The sequence below is a fragment of the Chiloscyllium plagiosum genome, unplaced genomic scaffold (genome assembly GCF_037043375.1).
Source record: "Chiloscyllium plagiosum isolate Xiang-an unplaced genomic scaffold, Cpla_swu_hap1 HiC_scaffold_3, whole genome shotgun sequence".
Lineage (NCBI taxonomy): Eukaryota > Metazoa > Chordata > Chondrichthyes > Orectolobiformes > Hemiscylliidae > Chiloscyllium > Chiloscyllium plagiosum.
In genome coordinates, this window is record NW_028270141.1 from 66,099,797 (window position 1) to 66,117,359 (window position 17,563).

The window sequence follows — 17,563 nt, forward strand, 5'->3', positions numbered from 1 at the left end:
CTACCACACCACCAACCTCCAGATACATAGTATCATCCTTTGTCATTTCCGCCACCTCCAAACAGACTCCACCACCAAGGATATATTTCCCTCCCCTCCCCTATCAGCGTTCCGGAAAGACCACTCCCTCTGCGACTCCCTCGTCAGGTCCACACCCCCCACCAACCCAACCTGCACTCCCGGCACCTTCCCCTGCAACCGCAAGAAATGCAAAACTTGCGCCCACACCTCCCCCTTCACTTCCCTCCAAGGCCCCAAGGGATCCTTCCATATCCATCACAAATTCACCTGCACCTCCGCACACATCATTTACTGCATCCGCTGCACCCGATGTGGCCTCCTCTACATTGGGGAGACAGGCCGCCTACTTGCGGAACGTTTCAGAGAACACCTCTGGGACACCCACACTAACCAACCCAACCACCCCGTGGCTGAACACTTTAACTCTCCCTCCCACTTCGCCAAGGACATGCAGGTCCTTGGCCTCCTCCATCTCCAGACCATGGCAACACGATGCCTGGAGGAAGAGCGCCTCATCTTCCGCCTAGGAACCCTCCAACCACAAGGGATGAATGCAGATTTCTCCAACTTCCTCATTTCCCCTCCCCCCACCTTATCTCAGTCCCAACCCTCAGACTCAGCACCGCCCTCTTGACCTGCAATCTTCTTCCCGACCTCTCCGCCCCCACCCCCTTTCTGGCCTATCACCCTCACCTTAACCTCCTTCCACCTATCGCATTCCCAATGCCCCTCCCCCAAGTCCCTCCTCCCTACCCTTTATCTTAGCCTGCTTGGCACACCCTCCTCGTTCCTGAAAAAGGGCTTATGCCCGAAACGCGATTCTCGTCCTCCTTGGATGCTGCCTGACCTGCTGCGCATTTCCAGCAACACATTTTTCAGCTCTGATCTCCAGCATCTGCAGTCCTCACTTTCTCCTAGTTGATTTTAACCCTTCTGGAATGGCCATGATTCTACAGGAATTGGTATCAATATCTTTGTGGCCAAAGAAAGTATTCTGGGATACTGTAAAACAATATCCTAAACAAATCAGTTACACAATTTGTCATCTATAAGCACCAAGGAGATGAAGAAACTACAGTTTCCATCATGAGGCTTTTCTACACAGTGACATCAGATTTGGCACGGTCAGCCTATTCAAGTTTAAATGTTGAACCAAAAAATAGTCCACAAAGACTCTGGTTTGGATTTTGATGGATTGTGATTTGGATTGGTTTGAATTTCATTGAGGGAGTATACATAGGCAGCAAGCATCGATCCGAGCGTATTCAGCGGCAATGGTGGTTCATAGAAACATAGGAATAGCAGTAGGCCATTCAGCCCCTCAAGCTGCTCCAACATTCTAGTCCATCATAGCTGATGGAATACTTCAATACCTCTGTATTCCACTGGAAATCAGAAATTTATGAATCTCTGCCCAAAATATACAGAAAGACTCGAGTTTTTGCAACCGTCTGTAATAGAAAATTCCAAAGGTTTGCCCATTATTTTTAAATTTAAAAATAACAGACATCTTACCTGTCAGTTTCTTTAAGTATTTTGTAAGATTCAATGAGATCACCCCTCATTCTTCAAAACTCTAGTGAATACAGATCGTTTATCCAATCTCTCTTCATAGGATAGTCCCACAATCTCAGGAACAAATCTGGTGAACCTTCCTTGCACTCCCTTTATAGCAATCATATCTTTCTTGAGATGAGATCAGAAATGCACTCAGTACTCCACGTCTGGTCTAAACAAGCTCCCGTACAATTTGAAACAAGACTTCACTACCCCTGTAATCAAATCCTCTTACAATTAAGGTTAGTATTCTATTACCCTTCCTACTAGCTTGTTGCAACCATGTCACCTTCAATTACTTATCGACAAGGAGACCTAGATCCTTTACTACATCTACATTTTCCAATCTGTTACAATTTGAAAAATACTTTGCACAACTATTTCTCCAAAAAATGGATATCCTTACATTTTTCCACAATATGTGCCATTTTCCATGTTCTTGTCCACTTACTAAGCCTGTCTGAAACCCCCTGATATCACCTTATATTTTTCTCATAACACACTTAGCTTTGTATTATCCACAAATTCAAAATATTACCTTTGGTCCTCAACTTAAAATCATTGATATATTTTGTGAACAGTCAACGTCCAAGTACTGAACTTTGCAGTAACCCACTAGGTCACAACTAATCGGTGTGAGACTGACCATTTATTTGTATTGCTTTCTGTCTGTTAGCCAATCATTTATCCATGCCAGTACATTGCATTCTATAGCATGTTCTTTATTTTTTTATAACCAGCCTCCTCTGTGGAACTTTATCAAAAGAATGCTGAAAATCTTAGTATCCTATGTCAATCAGCTGTCCTTTATCAATTTTGTGAATAAATTCTTCAAAAAAAAATCCAAAATATTTGTCAAATATGATTTCCATGTGCAAACCCATGTTGGCTATGCCCAATCAGATTGTTATCAGCCAGGTGTCTATTTATTCTATTCTTTATAATAAATCCTAGCATTTTTCCTATTACTAATGTAAAGCTAACAGGTCTGTAGTTCCCTATTTTCTCTTTCTCATTCCCTTCTTAAATAGTGGGGTGACATTTGATACCTTCCAATCTGCAGGAATTATTCCAGAATCTGTAGAACTTTGAAGACAATCATCAACAAATTGAATTTATATAGCCAACTCCTTCAACAATCTCAAATATAGACCATTAAGGCCGAGTGATTTATTCAATTTTCAATCCATTCATTTCTCCAGAATAATATTCTTACTAATATTAACTTTCTTCGACTTCTATTTCTACCTAGCCTCTTGGATCTCTAATTCTGGGAGATGTCTAGTGTCTTCTATGACATTAGACATAAAGTATTAATTTAGCTTCTGTGCCATTTCTCTATTTCCCATTATAAATTCTCCTGTTTCTGCCTGTAATTGACCCACATTTGTTTTAACCAAACATTCCTTTTTTACATATTTTTCAAGGATCTTACGGTCCCTTTTGTGTATTTTCCTAGATATCATCCATATTCTACACTCCCTTTCTTTATCAGTTTCTTGATACTCCTTTATATTCTGTAAACCTCCCAGTCCTCAGAATTACTGCTATTTCTGGCAACTTTATTGGTCTCCCCTTTTAATCTTGTCAATTCTAAATTTCTTTGTTAGTTAGAATTGACTGCATTTTTTGAGTTTTTGTGCTTTGACAGACTACGTAGTTCATGTAAGTCATATAATTTTTAAAGAATATCCATTGCTTATACATTGTCATGCTATTTAATATAATCTTGCAATCACCTCAGCCATTTTGTGCCTCATGCTTTCAATAATTTCGCTTGTTCAAATTTAATATCTTTTGCTTCAGAATGAATGACTTTACTTGGAAAAGTGTAATGTAAATTGTTTTCATATTATGGTCACTCATCCCTCAAGACTTTTTTACAAGATTGTTAATTAGCCTTTTTCATTTCATAACACTAGATCTAAAATAGCATGTCCTTAGTTAGCTCATAGAGATACTGACCTAGAAAACCATTCTTAGCACACTCCAGAAACTCATCCTCCAGAGCTTATTGCTGAATTGATTAAAATGTGGTGATTCCATTCTCTGTCACTCAGGGATATCACAGTCCCCTCCTGCCCGGTGTAAGCACAATGTTTGAAGGGTTCAAATCAGATTATTATAATTAGTGGCCAATGACACATACCTTCTACCCAGTTCTTATTGCCATTTTAACTGCATGCAAGTCTCAGTCAATCGAAGCTGCTGTTTCAAGACGTGTGGAACGGTTTAGCAAGCAGTTTCTCAATGCTCCCTATCAATATTCAAATATGTAGAAACAGAACAGTTACAGAAGAGCTCCTGTTGCTGAACTAGAAAAAAATCTCAAGTGACCTTGAGCGCATGGAAGTCAGAGATTGTTATTCAGATTTTGCTGACTTTGGCAAATCAAATAAAGAAGGCTTTAGAGAGGGCTTTGAACTAATTGGGGGGATCATTTCAGAGAGCGGAAATGTAGGCTCACAAAGCAAGAGGATATGACAGCATTACAGAGCAGCTACTTGGATAGTGATGCCTAGAGTTGGACAGGAAGAGTCATAGAAAAATATCAAGAAATGGGAACAAAGGGGGAAAAATAACAAAAATGCAAAATTAATGGGTCTTTACTTGAAATCATGTAGAATTTGGAATAAAATAAATGAACTAACTGCATAAATACAGGTAAATGGGTAAGGTCCTCTAGCAATTATGGAGACATGGTTATAAGAAATTAAAACTGGGAACTAACTATGGTTTTCTGAAAGGACTGGCAGCAAAGAGAGCATGGTATGGTGGTATTGCTTGTACCAGATGGAATAAGTACAACAGCAAGAAATGATTTTGAATCAGAAGATTCATTATGAGTGGAGGTAAGAAATGGAAAGGGGAAGATGACATTAGTAGAAGTAGTATAAAGACCTTGAAAAGTAGCTATTTAGTAGGATTCAGAATAAATTAGGAGATAATAAGGGCATGTAACAAAAGTGGTACATTATTCATGGGACAATTTGATCTTCATATAAATTGGGATAATCAAATTGGCAAAGGTAGCGCCTGAGGTGGAATTCATAGTGTGTGTTTTGGACAATTTTCTAGAACCATATGTAGTGGATACAACCAGGGATTGAGCTATTTCAGATTTGGTGTTATATGATGAGGCAGATTTAATAATGATGTCAGAGTGAAAGATCCCCTACGAAATGTGTGTAGAATGTAGCATTCAGTTTGAGAAGGAGGAATTTTGGACAGAAACAACTGTGCTAAGCTTAAATGAGGGAAATTTATAAAGAACAAGCATAGAACTTGCTGGAATGGACTGAGAAATGAGGTTGGCAACAAAGATTATTGAGGAAAAATGACAGAAGTTTCAGACAATAGTTACTTGTAGACAGCAAATATATATCCCAGTGAAAAAGAAGGATTCTAGAAAAGGGGATAAACCAGCCATGGTAAACTAGGAAAGTTAAGGGTATCATCATAAGACCATAAGAAATAGGAACATGAGAAGGCTTGACAGGATGAAATTGAAAGAAAAACACAAAGCATGTGGCAAAGGATGTTTAAAAAACCAACAGATGGAGGATTGGATTAATAGAAAGTATAGAGTTGGAATGGGGCACATTTTCAAAATGGCATTCTGTAATGAGTAGAGTACCACAGGAATCAGTACCGAGGCCATATACAAGATCTAAGTTTGTGGATATCACAAAAGTAGGTGGGAAATTATGTAGTGAGGATGACAGAGCCTACAGATGTGTTATTGACAGTTAAATGAATGGACAAAAACTTGGCAGTTCGAATACAAGGTGGGAAAATATGAGGTTATGTACTTTGACGGGAAGAAAAGGGGAGCTGGTTGTTATTTAAATGGAGAAAGTGATAGTACAAAGGCATCTGGCAGTCTTTATGTATAACTTTAAAAAACAAGCATGTAATAAATAAGGAAGGTAAATGAAATTTAGGCTTTTATTCATAGGAAATGGAGTGTAAAATTAGGGAAACTTTGCTTAAATAATACAAGACGTTAGTCAGAAAGCTGGAATATGGTGAACAGTTTGTTCCCTTATCTAAGCAAATACTGGTATTATAGACAGTTCAGAGAAAGCTTCCTAGCTTGAACTCAGGTTTGGAGAGTGTTAGGAAGAGAGGTTGAGTAGTTTGGACCAGTACTTGTCGGAATATACAAGATTCTTAGGCTACTTGACTGGAAAGATGCAGAAAGGTTATTTCTCCTTGCAGGAGAGTCTAAGACCAGAGGGCATAATCTCAAAAACGGGTTGCCCTTAGAAGTTCATAAATTCATAACATGTAGGAGCAGAATTAAGCCATTTGGCTCATTGAGTCTGCTCCGCCATTCAATCATGGCTGATATGCTCCTTACCCCCATTTTCCTGTCTTCTGCTCATATCCCATCAACCCATTACCAATTAAAAACCTGTGTAACTCCTCCTTAAATTTATTCACTGTCCTAGCAAGTTCCACAGATTCACAATCCTTTGGGAGAAGTAGTTTCTCCTCAACTCTGTTTTAAATTTGCTACCTCTTATCCTAAGAACGTAAGTCAGAGAAAATTGAATTATTGTTATGTATATCGAGGCACAGTGAAAAGCTTTGTCTTGCAAGCAATACAGGCAGATCACAGAGTTAAGTAGTATCGATAAATAAATAATAGGTAAACAGCGGCAAAAAACAAAAACACAGATTCAGACGAATGTTAAGTGTTTGTGAGTCCATTCAGTATTCTAACAACGGTAGGATAGAAACTATTACGAAACCGCCTGGTGCGTGTGTTCAGGCTTCTGTACCTTCTCCCCGATGGTAGAGGTTGTAGAAAAGCATTGCCAGGGTGGGATGGATCTTTAAGAATTCTGGTGGCCTTTCTTTGACTGCAGGCCTGGTAGATGGATTCCATAGATGGGAGGTTGGCCTTTGTGATTGTCCGGGCCGAGTTCACCACTCTCTGTAACCGTCTCCGATCTTGAATGGTACAGTTACCATACCGGGTAGTGGTACATCCAGACAGAATGCCTTCGATGGCGCACCTATAAAAATTGGCAAGGGTATTCGCCGACATGCCAAATTTCCTCAGCTGCTTGAGGAAGAAGAGGTGTTGTTGGGCCTTTGTAACCAGTGCGTCCACATGAAGAGTCCAAGAAAGCTTGTTGTGGATGACCACTCCCAAGAGCTGGACACTCTCCACTCGTTCCATCTCTGTGCTGTTAATGTGTAGGGGGACATGAGTAACATCTTTGAAGGAATAATTTCTTATCTGCAAGCAATGAATTTATGGAATTCTTTACTACAGAAAGCTGCCAAGACTGGATATTTAGGTATATTCAAAGCTGAGAAAGGCATGACTAATCAGTGAGGGTATTGAGTGATATGGGGAAAAGACAGGAAATTAGAGTTGAGGATTATCAGATTAGCCATCATTTCATTGAATGGCAGAACAGACTCAATGAGCTGAATGGTCCGCTCCTACTCCTATGTCTTATGGAATGTGGGCAGCACAATCCAATGACAGCATTTTGTGTTAGTCTCAAAATTATTTAATTGTAAAGTTAAAAGTTGAGTGAAATATTTACAATTGTTTTGGCAAAGTTCTGACCTTCAAAACTGACTGACCTCAAAGTGATTGAGCAGAGTACATGATCATCCCATTGCCACATTGACCTACTGCTGCTTGTGTACATGACATCATCTCCGTCAAACCTCCTTTTAGCTTCTGTTGCAAAGAAAATTATCCTGCCATCTTTCCTTACAGCTACAGTTTTCCAGCCCTGGCAACAGATTCAAAAATCCCCTTTTACCCTCTCTATTACAATCACATCCTAGTTTCTGGTAGACATTTAGTCATTACCTTATTAATAATTATTTTAGTATAAAGACGTTCAAGATAAACATAGAGTCATAGCACGTACAGTGCTTCTTCATCTCAGTAAGTAAAGCTTTGACCTATTTATTATTTCATCTTGTATCTGCAGAGACTGGTCTAAATCAAAGCACTGGCTTCTGTCTCTATTTGGAAGTATTGTCTCCAATGCTGCAAAGTTGAAACCTGCAGATGACCACTCCAAGGTAATAGTTATGCTCACACAATCTTAGAGTAAAGACCACTAAAATTATACGTGTTTGGATTAATGTAGTAACCGTGTTAAAACATTGAAATACGAATCAGGCTGAATTATTTTTTAAATGAATTAGTGAGGTGAAATAAACTTGTAGGATCATTTATTATATTGAATCAAATTTCTCCACTAATTTCAAATTTAAGAAATTGTTATATGTTGTATTTACTGAGCTATACTTCAATGTTATATAAATTGATCAACCAATTAGCCACTATTCTTCTGGGAATTAATAATATAACACTTTCACTGTAGTAAGAATACAAGCTTTCTCTATTTCTTAGACCTTTTCAAACCTTCTATGGATTTTCCCTTGTCACTTTTTAATGCAGAATTTTTATTTCATTTTTACTGACTTTGATTAAAACAGAAACATGAAATATGCTATGCTGGTAAAGCAGGTAATGAAATGTTGGAAAGAGTTGATTGAACATTTGATTAGATTACTTACAATGTGGAAACAGGCTCTTCGGCCCAACAAGTCCACACCAACCCTCCGAAGAGAACCCACACAGACCCTTCCCCTACATTTACCCCTTCACCTAACGCTACGGGCAATTTAGCATGGCCAGTTCACCTAACCTGCACATTTTTGGACTGTGGGAGGAAACTCATGCAGACACAGGGAGAATGTGAAAACTCCATACAGCAGTTGCCTGAGGTGGAAATTGAACCCGGGTCTCTGGCACTGGGAGGCAGCAGTGCTAACCACTGTGCCACCATGCTGCCCGATGCCACCCTGCCACCCGTAACATCTTACTTGAAATGAATTTGAGGGCTATTATAACAGTATTGTTGGAGCATACACATTATTTGATTTCTGAAATTATTCTTGAGTTTCTTAGAGCTTGGAAATTTCACACCAAAGAATGAATGAATCAAGTACAATATTGGGTTAGTTGAGTAATCATTTGAAACTTCTATTTTTTATTCATTCATGGGATGAGGACGTTGCTGGCTATGCTAATAATTATTGTCCATCCCTAAATGGCAAGAGTCAATTACATTGCTGTGAGTCTGCAGTCACATGTAGGCCAGACTAGGTAAGGGTGGCAGTTTACTTCCCTTAAGAGCATTAGTGAAACAGATGTGTTTTTCTGACAATTGGCAGTGGATTCACGGTCATCATTAGCCTCTCAATTCCAGATTTTGTTTTTTGTTATTGAATTCAAATTCCACCATCTGCTGTTCCTTGGTCTCAAGATTCGCAGTCCAGTGATAATAGTACTAAAGTCCCATTACCTCCCCATTTTTTTGGAATAGGAGTAACTTTTAAAAATCATGTGTACATGTTTGGTCCATGGAATAAATGGGTTTTCTAGTTTTGTGCTTTTTGATGTTATTATCTGCTTTATTGCTAGGATCATTTCAACAGTTTTATCTCTGGATCATATTTACTTCATAAGTGTAAGCTAGCTCAGTTGGTAGCACTCCTGCCTCTGAGCACAGGTTCAATTCCTACTCTGATTTGTATGTGAATGGAACAAAGGCCATGATTAAATTATTGAACTCTATTTAGCTCCTAATTCTGTATGCAGTTATAATAGACACCAAAACTGGAATTGAGTAGGAATGGAGTTGCTGGGGGAATATTTGTGAAAAATATTTCTGCCATGGGTAAAGTCAATATGTATTAATTTGTTTGGTAAATATTTTAAAAATGTAGAACTGTGCCAGTGTGACCACATTGTAATAAATTGTTTTTTTCTGCTAGCCAAGATTTAAAGACATTATTAACTAAAATTAAAAATGCACTTTGGCTATTTAGCTTGTGCAGACTTGTTAATATTTATGTTACACCTTTTTGATGTGTTGGAATATATTTATATAATGTTTTCACATGATTTGGTCTTACAATTCAATTTTTTAAGAAATATGTTTTTGAAGTTTCACACATTCTAGTTGTGTTTAATTCATTCATATGATATGGGTCTCACTGGCTACACCAGCATTTATAGCCCATCCCTAGTTTATCTTGAGAAGGTGATGAGCTGTCTCCTTGAACATCTACAGTCTATTTATTGCAGGTATACCCACAATGATATGAGGAAAGGAGTTCCAGAATGTTGGCCCAGCAATAGTGAAGGAAAGGTAATATATTTCCAAGTCAGATGGTACTTAGTTTGGAGGAGAACTTGTATATAGTGGTGTTCCCATGTACTGTATCTGCTGCCCTTGTTCTTTCAGATGGTAGTGATGCTGTCTAAGGAGCCTTGGAGAAATTAGTTAGCTTAATACAGTTGAATCGAACATCAATAATTTGGATTCCTCTGACAGCATTACCAGCCTGATAACTGAACTCTGATTCTTTCCTTTTTTTTAGTGATATAGTGTCAAGGAATGTAAACATATCAGTGGGTTTTGTAATGGGTTTGCTATTGACACTTGTTGCATTATTAGCTAGATAGCAAATAATTAAACAGTCAGTTGATCAGGCAGTGAGACAGTGGCATAGTGGCAATGTCACTAGCCTTGGTATTCAGAACTTCAGGTTAATGTTTAAATCATATCCCGACAGATTGATCAAAACTTGAATTTAGTAAAACTCTGGAATAAGAAGTTCATCTCATGACCGCTGTTGATTGTTGTACACATCCATCTGGCGGGAAGGAAATCTATCATCCTAACCAGGTCTGGCCTATGTGTGACTTCAGACCTACTGTTATGTGACCTACAGACTCAGTGCACTCTGGTAAATTAGTTAGGCAATAAATGCTGGCCAAACCAGTGACTCCCACATCCAAAGAGTCAAAAAAGACTCTCCCATGCTACTATGTAGGTAGATGAATTGCATTTAACATCAAAGTCCATGAAGGTTAATATGATTCATCAAATTTCAAAATGTTTGGAGGGAAGAGGATACCTTTGTAGGGAGTGGAGAGGCAAATAATTTAATCTCAAAGTGTCTTGAAGACATTTCAATGTTCACCATCTTGCAATTCCTAAACTAAAATACACTTACACTTTCTAATTTTGTCGTCCAGTTGTGTGCCATGATGACAGTTCGTTAGTTCTTGCACATAAGATGAAAAGACTTATAAGAAATCATATAATTTAAAATCTTATTTGATTTAAGTGTTTTCTGTGATTAATCTGTCATCAAGCTGCATTCACCCTGCAGTAATATTTGGAGCTTAAATATTGAAAACATGAAGGTATAGGTGTGGTAGTGGTACCTAGTATTCTGATACTACAGACCTACAATAGATGATGCAATTCGTCTTTTGGGAAATGTTACTTTAACTTTTTTTCATCAGAGTTCATAAATTATTTTAAAATGAATACAATCATAGAGATGTGCAGCATGGAAGCAGACCCTTTGGTCCAACTCGTCCATGCCAACCAATTATCTTAACCGAACCTAGTCCCATTTGCCAGCACTTGGCCCATATCCCTTTAACCCCTTCCTATTGATATACCCATCCAGATGTCTTTTAAATGTTGTAATTGTACCAACCTCCATCACTTCCTCTCATTGTAGCTGTAGTGTGATTCTGTATTTATGATTGGGGATGCATTTTACAGGGATGAAAGTTTCTATTCCTCTTTAGAGGATCTTTCATTTGCAGTTCAAAATACTAAATTACTTAAATAATGTTAATACCATTAATTTATATCCTTTCCAGACATTGTTTCAGCATCTTTTAGACACTTTGAATGGGAACTCTACTGCTAATTACAGTTTATTGTTACTCTGGGCTTCCCAAGCAAATGCACTTCCTGTAAGTACCTAATTCAAATATTAGCTGACATTTGCCTGTCCAAATAAACTAATTAAAATGGTAACAATTGTGAAATAATTCAGACTTTGGGATTTCTGTGACTTGTATTTCTATTACTTGATCTTTGGAAAATCAGAACTTTTTTAGACATAATGTTCTGCATTTTATGTGGAAAAGACTTTTCAGTTACACACACTTTTGATACTAAAAGCAGTCTTTCCTTTAAAATAGTCTTTAAGAGATCCTGTCGTTCGATTTTGTTGTGTGTGTTGGATTAGGAATATCTTTTGACGATAACAGTATTTATTCCCCAAGTCTAATTTGCTCTTTAGAAAGTGTTGAAAAGCGGTCTTCTTGAACTGCTGCAGTCCATGCAGTATTGACACAATACAATGCTAATTGAGGAGAATTCCCTAGATTTTGATACAGCAGCATTGAAAATTTATTTCCACAAGAGCACAGGAGACTTGATGGAAAAATGGAAGGTGTCACTGTTTCTATTAATCAGCTTCCTTTGTTCTTTTAACTGGCAGTGGTTGTGGGCTTGAAAGGTACTGTTGACGAGTTGCTGCAGTGGGCATTATTGAAGTTACACACCACCACTGTCATGCTTTGCTGGTGCAGGGAATGAATATTTAATATTGTGTTTGGTTCATTAATCAGGTGGACTGCTTTGTTCTGGATGTTGGTGAGTTTCTTAAATGTTGTTTGGAGCTGTAGTCATTCAGGAAATTGGAGAGTATTCCATCATGCATCTGACCTGAGTTTTGTAGTTGGCGGACAGGCTTTGGAGGTGACTAATCACCACAAAATTGCTGGCTTTGAACCTGCTCTTGTAGCCACACAATTTTATAACTGGTCCCATTCAGTTTCTGGTCAATGGCCACCCTGAGGATGTTGACAGTGGAGTATTTAGCAATATTAATGTGCTGGGGTCGCACAGTGGCTCAGTAGCTCAGTAGTTAGCACTACTGCCTCATGTCGCCAGAAACCCGCGTTCGATTCCATCCTCGGGCGACTGTCTGTGTGGAGTTTGCACATTCTCCTCGTGTCTGTGTGGGTTTCTGCTGGGTGCTCCGATTTCCTCCCACAATCCAAAGATGTGCAGGTTAGGTAAACTGGCTATGCTAAATTGCCCATAGTGTTCAGGGATGTGTAGGTTAGTTAGGGGTAAATGTAGAGTGATAGGGTAGGGGAATGTGTCTGGCTGGGTTACTCTTCGGAGGTTTGGTGTGACATTTTGGGCCGAAGGGCCTGTTTCAACACTGTAGGGATTCTATATTACTCTGCAACCTTTGGTGAATGTCCTCACTGCGAACATTATGTTGGAGGGAAAATCATTAATGAGGTAGACGGAGATGAATGGTCTTAGAAAACCATAGTGAGGAGTTCCTGAATTTATAATTTTGAAACTGAGATTAGACTACAACGTTCACAGCTTTCTTCCTTTGGGCTACATTATGATTCAACCAGGAGAGAATTTTGTCCCAATTCTCATGAACTTTAATTGATAACCTTAGGTTAATCAGTTTTGCTTATGTCTAATCTAATAAAAGATGCTTTGCAGCTTTCGCTCCAGTTATTCCACAAGTTTAATAGTGCACCTCCAGTCGATTAGTTTAAAGAAGTGAACATTGTGAATATATTGTATAATTGCTATTGTTTCTCTTTTTTCAGATCACATTCTGGACTCTTGCATTTATTATTTCGAATCCATTTGTTTATCAGACTGTTATGAAGGAACTAGGTTCTGTCATGGATGACAAAAGTAATTGTTTTAAAATCTTTTACTAGTGGATAAAATGTTTTGGTTATCATTGATAATAAGATGTAATGAATAGAAGTCAGTTTATTTTCCAAAAATGCTATCCTGATTACAAGGGTACAGATTTTCCTGCGATTTCCCCACAACACATATCAAATATGCTGCATCTCTGGTATTCATATGAACATATGAAATAGAAGCAGAAGTAGACCATTCAGCCCCATGAGCTAAATAAAGAAACCATTTCATTCAGGTCATGGCTTATTTGTTTGTGTTTCACATTTCCATATTCCCATCTATCCCGATAACCCTGCCCACTAAGAATTTATCGACTTCTGTCTTAAAAATTTTCAATAGCCACACCACTACTATCTTCTGAGGCAGAGTACCAGTATCTCTCAACCCATTGAGAGATCCAATTTCTTCTCATCTCTATCCTGATGTGGCAGCCCCTAATTTTGAAACTGTGGCCCCTAGATAGTAGTAAGGAGGGTCAACAAGGTTGTTTTTGGCATTGTTATTTCCAGTGCCTAAATTGATGCCAATGACTTTGGTGAAGAATATATGCACACAGCCTTAAGCTAAATAAAAATGTTTGGGGAAGGAGAAAATTCCTGGGTGGTTTTGAGTCAGAATCTTTTAGAAGGGATTCACGTAGTCTGTTGTGTCAGTGTTATTTAATTGAAAAAGAAATCCAGTTGAGTTTCATATCCAGGTGGAGGGGAGTCAGTGGCCTAGTGGTATTATCGCTAGGTTATTAATCCAGAAACTCAGCTAATATTCTGGGTTCAAATCCAGCCATGAAATATGGGGGAATTTGAATTCAGTTAAAAAAAATCCAGTATTAAGAATCTTCTGATAACCATGTAATCATTGTTGATCGCTAGAAAAACCCATCTTGTTCACTAATGTTCTTCAGGGAGGGAAATCTGCCATCCTCACCTGGCTTGACCTACATGTTACTCCACGTCACAGAAATGTGATTGACTCTCAACTGCCCTCTGAAGTGACCTAGCAAGCCATTCTGTTTTACCAGTCACCACACAGTCTCAAGAAAGAAATGAAACTGGACAGATCACTCACGATCAACCTAGAAACTAGAACAACATTTGGAGGAAGCACTGAGGGTGGCATGAACACAAATTGCACTCTGAGTGGGAGGATTTCAATATCCATCACCAAGAGCGGCTTGGTAACAATACTACTGATCGAGCTGGTCGTATCCTCAAGGATATAGCTGCAAGACTGGGTCTGTGCCAAGTGGTAAGGGAACCAACAAGAGGGAAAAACATACTTGACCTCATCCATACCAGTCTACCAGCATGCAGATACATCTGTCCATGACAGTGTAATTGGGGGGTAGGGGGGGCGGCATGGTGACTCATTGGTTAGTGCTGCTGCCTCACAGTGCCAGAGACCCAGGGTTTGATTCCAGCCTCGGGTGACTGTCTGGGTGGAGTTTTCACAATCTCCCTGTGACTGCATGGGTTTCCTCTGGGTTCTTCAGTTTCCTCCCATAATCCAAAGATGTGCAGTTTAGGTAAATGGCCATCCTAAATTGCCCGTAGTGTCCTGGGATTTGCATACCAAGTGGACTAGCCATGAGAAATGTATGGTTACAGTGATAGGGTGGGGGCTGGGTCTGGTGGGATGCTCTTCAGAAGGTCAGTGTGACTCAATGGGTTGAATGGCCTGCTTCCATACTCTAGGAATTCTATGAGTATCAGTAAGCGTTATAATGGTAATGAAGTTGAATATTGAGAATACCCTTCTTCATATTGAGAATACCCTCCTTCGGGTTGTGTGGCACTATCACCTGTGCTAAGTGGGTCAGAATCTAGCATCTCAAGACTGGGCATCCATGAGCCACTTTGGGCCATTAACAGTGGCAGAATCGTACTCCAATACAATCTGCAAACTCATGGTCTGGCATATTCACGACTCAACTATTCCCATCAAACCAAGTTCATTTGAGAGTACAGGAGGGTGTGTAAGGAGCAGCACCAACAATGCCTAAAACCTGGTGAAGCTACCAAATAGGTAAACTCACATAATGAGCAACTTAAGCAGCAAGTAGACAGAGCTAAGCAATCCCACAATCAACAGATCAGATCTAAGCTTTGCAGTCCTGCCACATCCAGTCGTAATTGGTGGTGGACAATTGAACATCTCACTGGAATTGCCATATAAATACAATGGCAGGTCAAAGGCTAGGAATACTGCAATGATTACTCAAAGCCTGTCCAATCTGCAAGGCACAAGTCAGGACTGTGGTGGAATACTCCCCACTTGCCTGGATGAGTGCAGCTGTAACAACATTCAAGACTCTTGATACCATCCAGGACAAAGCAATCTGTTTGATTGGCACCACATCCACAAACATCCACTCATTCCACCACTAATGCTCAGTAGCACCAGTGCACATTATCTATAAAATGTACTGCAGAAATTCACCAAAGATATTTAGATAGCACTTTCTAAACCCATGAACATTTCCATCTAGAAAGACTAGAGCAACAGATAGATAGGAACAGTACCAACTATAAATTTCCCTCCAAGACACTCATCATCCTGACTTGGAAATCTGTAACCGTCACTGGGTCAGAATCCTGGAATTTCCTCCCTTGGAGTGATTTGGGTCTACATACAACATATGGCCTGCAGTGGGTCAAAAAGGCAGCTCACCATCATTTGCTTAAGGGCACTTAGGGACAGGCAATAAATGCAGGCCAGCCAGTGATGCCCATGTCCTACAAATGAATAAAGAAACGTTTTCTCCCTAGAACTCTTCAAACGCACCCACTTGCATTTCAGAGCTTCCTATGTAATCTAATTCCAACAGCTTTTCAGGTAATGTTCAAAAACTTCTTATTTGAAAAAGGGGTCTTAATTTCTGTTTTAAGTTAAAAATCACACAACACCAGGTTATAGTCCAACCTGTTGTTATGTGATTTTTAACTTTGTCCACCCCAGTCTAAAACCAGCACCTCCACATCATTTCTGTTTTAGTTCTTATGCCAATTAATTTAAATTATGACCTATTATTATTGGTCTCCTTGCCAGAGAAAGCGATTTCTTCCTACTAATTCCTATCAAAACACCTTGGAAGTTGAATCCCTCCATTAGATCTTTCTTAACATTTTCTGAGTACAATCTCAACTTCTCCATCTATTTAGATTACTGTAGAGCCTCATTCCGAACATCATCCTGGTAAACCCTTCTATTCTCTTCATGATCTTGACAACCTTCCTGAAGGCAATATCTAAAACTATAAACAATAGTCCCGCTAAGTTGAAAGCAACTTAATCTAAAGCAGTGATCTGCAAAAGCGTAACATGATTTTCTGTTCAGGGGTCCTGTCTATAAAGTCACATATTAATTTTATTAATTGTCTTCTTAAATTGTCTTGCCACCTTCATGGATTTGTGAGTATGACCCCCTCCCTCAAAACGGTACCATTAGATTTTATATTTCTTCCTGCTGTTTCTCAAAGTTCATCACTCCGCACTTAATTACCTAAATTTTATCTACCATGTTTCTGCTCATTTCACCTATCTGTAATATCTTTCTAAAATCTACTGCCATTTCGCATTATTTACTATTTTATCAAGTTTTTCTTATCATCTGTAAACTTTGAAATTGTACTCCGAAATCAAAGTTGAATGTGTTATGGTTTCAGATGAAGGTAATACTGGACAAGTCGGCATCCAAGGTGAAACCTGACTTGATAGATCAGCAGTTTTATTTTTGTAGTTGGTTACTCACTGAAATATTCACATGAGGCTACCAATACTTCTTTCAAACAAAAGTGCATTGCACAAGAACAAAAGCACAAATAAAAGCATATCTGCATATTTACGTCAATTTGAAAGGATCTAAATACGAAGAGCAAAAACATAGATTCAACCTTGTTCCTAGCAGTATCCTTTTCACTCAATCTCAGAGAAATATCATTACTGGCTTAACTCTCTTTACTTTATTATTTAATTGACCCTTGAAAAAGTTTAAAGGCTCTTTCTATTTTTAATGACCTCTATGGTCTTTCAGTCCTAAGGTTGCAATTCCTCTTCAGTTCTGACAGCCAAGACTTCTAGAAACTTTCATAACCCAGAGATTTTCTGAATCTAACAATCATGTCTGCTGTTAGGATGAAACTGAAAGCAAAGTACTGCAGATGCTGGAGATATGAAATAAAATTTGAAGTCCTAGAGACACTAAACAGGTCGGGCAGCATCTGTGGGGAGAGAAAGAGAGTTAATGTTTGAGTTTTTTAAGTGATTGGCTCGCTAGGCTACTTCACAGGACAGTTACAAATCAAGCAGATTGCTGTGTTTTTGGAGTCATATATTGGACTGACCAGGTAAGAATGGCGTTTTTCCTTTCTAAAG

At 38.9% G+C, this 17,563-nt stretch overlaps 1 protein-coding gene across 2 annotated transcripts in view; it reads left to right on the forward strand.

Annotated features, from left to right (window-relative positions):
* cyp39a1 (cytochrome P450, family 39, subfamily A, polypeptide 1) overlaps positions 1 to 17,563 on the forward strand; it is a 47,325-nt gene that overhangs the window by 15,544 nt on the left and 14,218 nt on the right. The window contains exons 5-7 of one of the 2 annotated variants that reach the window (XM_043682803.2): positions 7,545 to 7,638; positions 11,315 to 11,410; positions 13,088 to 13,178. In XM_043682803.2, the coding sequence (XP_043538738.2) occupies positions 7,545 to 7,638; positions 11,315 to 11,410; positions 13,088 to 13,178 (281 nt within the window). The remainder of the gene's footprint in view (positions 1 to 7,544; positions 7,639 to 11,314; positions 11,411 to 13,087; positions 13,179 to 17,563) is intronic. The other variant, XM_043682814.2, reaches the window with a different exon arrangement.